The following is a 6,000-nucleotide window of genomic DNA, read 5'->3' on the forward strand; positions in this document are numbered from 1 at the left end:
CTGCCAAAGACAATGACTGCCACTACTTTTACTGATAGTTTAAATTAAAAATTCTTTAAAGTCTCATTCACCCATTGTTAAAGATTGGTCTTTGTACAACACAGCTTTGAGAATGTGACTCAGTTATTGCAAATACACAAGCTATGTATTTTTAGAGGCAAAAGAAACCCAGACTCTGAATAATTTCATTAATAACTGCCAACGTAAGGTTAATGATTTAAAAACCAGGCTATAGAGCTACATTTCTTTTATTTTGGAATGTGTCCAGTCAATGAGTTATTCTTTGTGAAAGTCAGGCCAAATACTATAGTTTATCTATCTCTAATTCACTGTTAAAAAGTTGCTTAACATTACATCTTTTCACCTTCTCTACTATACATGTATCAAGTGTTACTTCAAATCATCAAATCTTAAAAACATTCAACCAGGCCAAGGAATAGTGGCCTGTAATCCTAGCTTCTAAAGACTGTAATCTGAGGCTCATAAAAAAAGGCAGCCCAAGCAGGAAAGTCCATGCAATTCTTATCTCTAATAAACCAGCAAAAAGCTGGAAGTGAAGCCATGGCTGAAGTGGCAGAGCACAAATCCTTAAGCAAAACAAAAACAAAAAACAAGCTTAATGACAGCACCCAAGCCCTGAGTTCAAGACCCAATACCAGCACTTATTAATTCTGAATGCTACCTATTATATGCCAAATTTATGTTGTAGTTATTTTTGAATAATATATCTTACTACTATATCCATAACTGAGTAAACTAATAGGTCATATTTCAAAAACCAGCATTAAAAAATTTCTTATATAGGGCTGGGAAGGTGGCTCAGTGGTAGAGTGTTTGCCTTGTATGCATGAGGCCCTGGGTTTGATTCCTCAGTACCACATAAGCAGAAAAGGCCAGAAGTGGCACTTTGGCTCAAATGGTAGAGTGGTAGCCTTGAGCTGAAGAGCTGAGGGACAGAGTCCAGGTCCAGAGTTCGGGCCCCAAAACCGGCAAAAAAAAATTCATATATGATAATACTTTCATCTTTCAAGACATATTATGTACCATTAACAGTGATAAAATACTTCAATGGAACTTTTAAAATAATGATAATGTGTAGAACTCCCAATTTTATGAACCTAGATGGAGATATTCTACATCAGATTTGGATACCTCAAATCTTTCATAAAAATCATTCATCAACTGGAATAAGAAGAAGAAAACCTTTGGTCTTGACAAGTAAATTTCCTTTAATTTTTAAGTCAGTTTGTGGTTCAAGAATTTTATTAAAGTTACAATTAGGAAGTGGAGGTGTGGCTTAAGTGGTAGAGTACCAGGCCCTGAGTTCAACCCTCAGTACAAGTACAAAAAAAAAGTCACAAGTAAAAGAAAAATAAATCTATGCCAAGCACTGGTGGCTAATACCTGTAATTCTAGCCACTCAAGTGGCGAAGTTTGAAGACAGCTCCTATAAAAAAGTTCCTGAGACCCTTATCTCCAATGAACCATCAAAAAGGTCAAAGTAGAACTTTTGCTCAAGTGGTAGAGAACTATCCTTGAGCAAAAAAGCTCAGGCAATGCTGGCTCATGCCATAATAGTAGTTACTCAGGAGTATGGGATCTGAGGATTTTCAGCCAACTAAGGCAGGAAAGACCATTGTGAGACTCTTATCTCCAATGAATACCAAAAAGCCAGAAGTGGGATTGTGGGTAGAACAATAGCATTAAGCACTAAAGCTCAGGTGCAATGCCCAGGCCTTCAGTTCAAGCCAAAGGACTGGCACACGCACAGGCACATGAGCGTGCGCATGCACGCGCGTGCGCGACACACACACACACACACAAATCTAGAGTATGTAAAGACTATTGTATTACTCAATAATGATAAAAAAAGAGTAACATAAAATACTAAAATCAAATTTAAAAATAGAAACCATACATTTCTGCTTCATAACATCCTTCTATATATGGTATTCTAATATATTTAAAGAATTAATGCAATATGCTAATTAAAGTCTTAGGGTGCTAGTGAAAAAGATGAAAAAGACCATAATTCAAAGTCAGCCCTGGCAAGGAAGTCTGTAAGACCTCATCTCCAATTAGTTAGCAAAAGGCCACATTCAGAGGCAAGTGGGCTCTGAGTTCTAACCCCATTATTTACAAAGAAAAAAAAAATTAAATGATAGAGAAAAAGATTTAACCTCCACCACAGCACAACGAGGTGGGGAGGGAGGGAGGGACAAGGAAGGAGAGGAGGGAGGGAGGGAGGGAGGAGAGGGAGGGAAATAAGGATGGGAGACGTTAATCCTAGCTACTCAGGAGGTTACAATCTGAGGGCTCAAAGCTAGCCCCTACAGGAAAGTCTTTGAAGATTATTTCCAAATAATAAACAAAAATCTGAAAGTGGAGGTATGGGTCAAGTGGCAGAGTGATAGCTTTGAGCACAAAAGCTCAGGGACAGTGACCAGGCTGAGTTAATGCCCCAGAACCAGCACAAGAAACTAACAAAAAAGTTTGTGAAACACACTGATTTATTCTGAAACTAAAACTGACATCCAGACAAAAAATGACCTTCATTAAATACAAATTCTACCTATAAACAGATTCCTAAAGAGTTAACTAAAATAAATTACATACTGCTGGTATCTTCAGGCCAACAACCAGTTCTGGAACAAATGCGAAGTCACTCAAAATCCCCACCAACATATCATTATAAACTTCTGATACCTGTCAGAAGCCTCTCCCTGTCTTTACCATTCAAAGGTTTCTTTGTAGCGGTAGCTTCATCTTCAACAGTTGCAACATAATCTAGCAATCTGGACACCAACATAACAACCCAACTTATCATGGGAATGTCTAGTACTCCTAGAATTAAAAAGGGAAACCCAAGTAACTATAACAGTCCTAAAGAGGTCTGACAACAAACATATTACAAGTCCAGAAATACCATTACTAGTGATAATATACATTTCAGAATTACTCTGAAAAATAATAAATGACAGCTATTTCTTGACACAAAAATAGCAAACGCAGTCATTATAGCCAACGGACATTATATAAAAAGTAAACTATGCAACTTGAGGGGAGGGGGAAAATGGCAGAGAATGACGGAAGGAGTTAACAATGACCGAGAAGCATTGTACTTATAACCTGATCGATGGAATTGAAATCCCTTTTATGACTACTACTACTACTATTACAACTAAAATAGAAGGCTGGGCTGGGAAGGTGGCTCAGTGGTAAGAGCGCTTGCCTTGCATGCATGAGGCCCTGGGTTTGCTTCCTCAGCACCACATAAGCAGAAAAAGCAGGAAGTGGTGCTGTGGCTCAAGTGGTAGAGCACTAGCCTTGAGCTGAAGAACTGAGGGACAGTGCCCAGGCTTCATAACCGTCAAAAAAATAAATTAAATAAAATAGGTGTGCCCTGAATCCAACAGGTAATAATTTATGAACTGGAATAAAAAGCCCTAAGAATAAAACATCTAAATCAATTTACAATTCATATAGTACAAAATTATATTCTAAAGTTTATATTCTTTTTATTTTCTTGATCAAATAAAGCATCACATTGAGCACTATAGCAACTGTGTCTTAAAGTTTCAATTATATAAGAAACTCTGATTTTGTTCTAATAGTATAGAAAAAATATATTGCTATCATTTAAAACATCAAAGCTGCTAGGTGCTGGTGACTCACGCCCATAATCCTAGCTACTCAAGAAGCTGAGATGTGAGAATCACAGTTTGAAGGCAGCATGAGCAGGAAGGTATATGAGGCTCTACAAGTAACCAGAAAAAAAGCCTCTAGTGGAGCTGTGGCTCAAGTGGTAGAGAGCTAGCCTTGAGCACAAAACATCAGGGGCAGCATCTAGGCCCTGAGGTCAAGCCCCAGGACGAATATAATAAATAAAATATTCATAAGGATATTGTGTAAGAACCTTAAGCTTGTACTTAATGTAGCTGGTTTATATGAATATAATACCTTCTGTCCTCCTATGCATGGGTAACTCTGGCTGAAGAGGTGATAATAAATTATCCAAGAGATTAAGTAAGCTTTCCAATACTCCACAATTACTCAGTGATCTCTGACCAATGCAGGAAAGTAACATGAAGACCCTAAAAAAAGAAGATAAATAATATGAGCAGCAAGAATCAACTTGCTTGTCTTCATAAATAATTTAAAATAAAAGTTAAAGTATTAAAGAAGATATCTCTCTTAAAACTTTACTATTTCTTATGAAACAGTAACCCCTTTGTACATCACTTTTATACTAACAGTAAATTTTTTAATGCATATTTCTGGTTTGTGAAGAAAGATTTACATGCAAATATAAATTAAATATTAAAATAAACTTTTTCCCTCGTTATTGCTTTTTAGTTGATTTTAGTGTTATCTATAGGAAATCACCCATTGAGTAGTCAATCACAGAACTTTAAACCTTAAAAATAAAGATAGGCATAGTGACTCATACTATAACCCTAGTTACTTGGGAAGACTACAACCCAAGACCATCCCAGGCAAAAAGTTCATGAGGTCCCTATCTCAACAGAAAAACTTGAGCTTGAAGCTGTATCTTCTAGCTTCATAGGAAACATAAATAGGAGGGTGGCAGACCAGATTAGCCCAGACAAAAAGCTAGACCCTATCTCAAAAATAACCTAGAGTAAAAGGGCTGGAGGCAGGGTTCAAGTGGCAGATCTCTTATCTAGCAAGTGCAAACCGTAATACAAAAAAAAAAAAAAAAAAAAGTCACATCTAACCATAAAGTAATATGATCTGATTGGAAAAAAAAAAAGCCTATAAATCAGACCTGTAACTTTGATAGACTCAACTAGAAAAACCAAACAGTATAAGACTATATATAATATTCAACACAATGCTGGGGCTCTTTACTGGGAATTGTCAAAAGACTTAAAAAACCTGTTTTCTAAGCTGGGCACCAGTGGCTCATGCCTGTAATCCTAGCTACTCAGGAGGCCCAAGCAGAAAAGTCTGTGAGACCATTATCTCTAATTGACCACCAAAAAACTGGAAGTGGTGCTGTGGCCCAAGTGGTAGAATGCTCGCCTGCTTTTTCTCCATATTTAGTACCCAGATAAGCAAGCTTTGAAAAGCTGAACAATAAAATCTAGGGAAATATCTCAATGAGAGTGCCAGTTACCACTTACAAGCCCCCAACACTACAAGCAAATAAATGAATGAGTGAATAAGTAAATAAATAAGTAAATATTCAAACCGACTGTGAGAATTACAAATTACTAGTAACAAATACTAACGCTTTCTGACCTACCTATCCTGTGGAAAGATGAGAAGCTGCTCTGAATTGTACAATTCCTGAAGAACATTGGAAAGGAACTGACCCCACCATCTTTCACCACCACATAATTGAACCAACAAAAGGCCAGTATGGAGCCGTATCTTTGGGGTTCCGCTGATGCACAAGTGTTTAAAGAGTTCTTCACAGGCCTGAGCATGAAATGTACTCTGCAGAACTGCTGGGACAGAGTGGCCTATTACGAGAGAGAAAACATCAAGACTTCATCCGTAGTATATGGTGGCTGATCCCATTCCATTTACACTACTATTGATTCCTTGCTAAATATTTAGAGAGAAAAAGAGCAATAAATTTTATCAGATTGCTGTGATTTAACAGATATATGTGTGATCTTTTTTTCTTTTTTGGGGTCGGTCATGGGGATTGAACTCAGGGCCTAGGCACTGCCCCTGAGCTTTTTAACTCAAAGCTGGTACTCTACCATTTTAAGCCACAGAGCCACTTCCTGTCTTCTAGTGGTGAATTGGAGATAATAATCTCATAGATTTTCCTCCCCCAGACTGGCTTAAAACTGCAACCCTCAGATCTCAGCCTCCTGAGTAGCAAGGATTACAGGCATGAGCCACCAGTGCCCAGTTTTACAAGTGATTTGACAAAAAAATAAATAACTGCAGATAGTCAGGCATTGTGGCACATGCCTATTATCTCATCTGGGAGACATAGTACATACACAATGGTGGGGGGGG

At 37.7% G+C, this 6,000-nt stretch overlaps 1 protein-coding gene across 1 annotated transcript in view; it reads right to left on the reverse strand.

The window, feature by feature from the left end:
• Positions 1-6,000, reverse strand: part of Birc6 (baculoviral IAP repeat containing 6) — a gene marked incomplete at its 5' end in the record, with an annotated part of 230,437 nt that overhangs the window by 110,298 nt on the left and 114,139 nt on the right. The window contains 3 exons of the mRNA XM_013013525.1: positions 2,707-2,844; positions 3,961-4,094; positions 5,270-5,489. Of these exons, the coding sequence (XP_012868979.1) occupies positions 2,707-2,844; positions 3,961-4,094; positions 5,270-5,489 (492 nt within the window). The remainder of the gene's footprint in view (positions 1-2,706; positions 2,845-3,960; positions 4,095-5,269; positions 5,490-6,000) is intronic.

Source organism: Dipodomys ordii, unplaced genomic scaffold (assembly GCF_000151885.1).
Source record: "Dipodomys ordii isolate 6190 unplaced genomic scaffold, Dord_2.0 Scaffold20, whole genome shotgun sequence".
NCBI classification, from domain to species: domain Eukaryota; kingdom Metazoa; phylum Chordata; class Mammalia; order Rodentia; family Heteromyidae; genus Dipodomys; species Dipodomys ordii.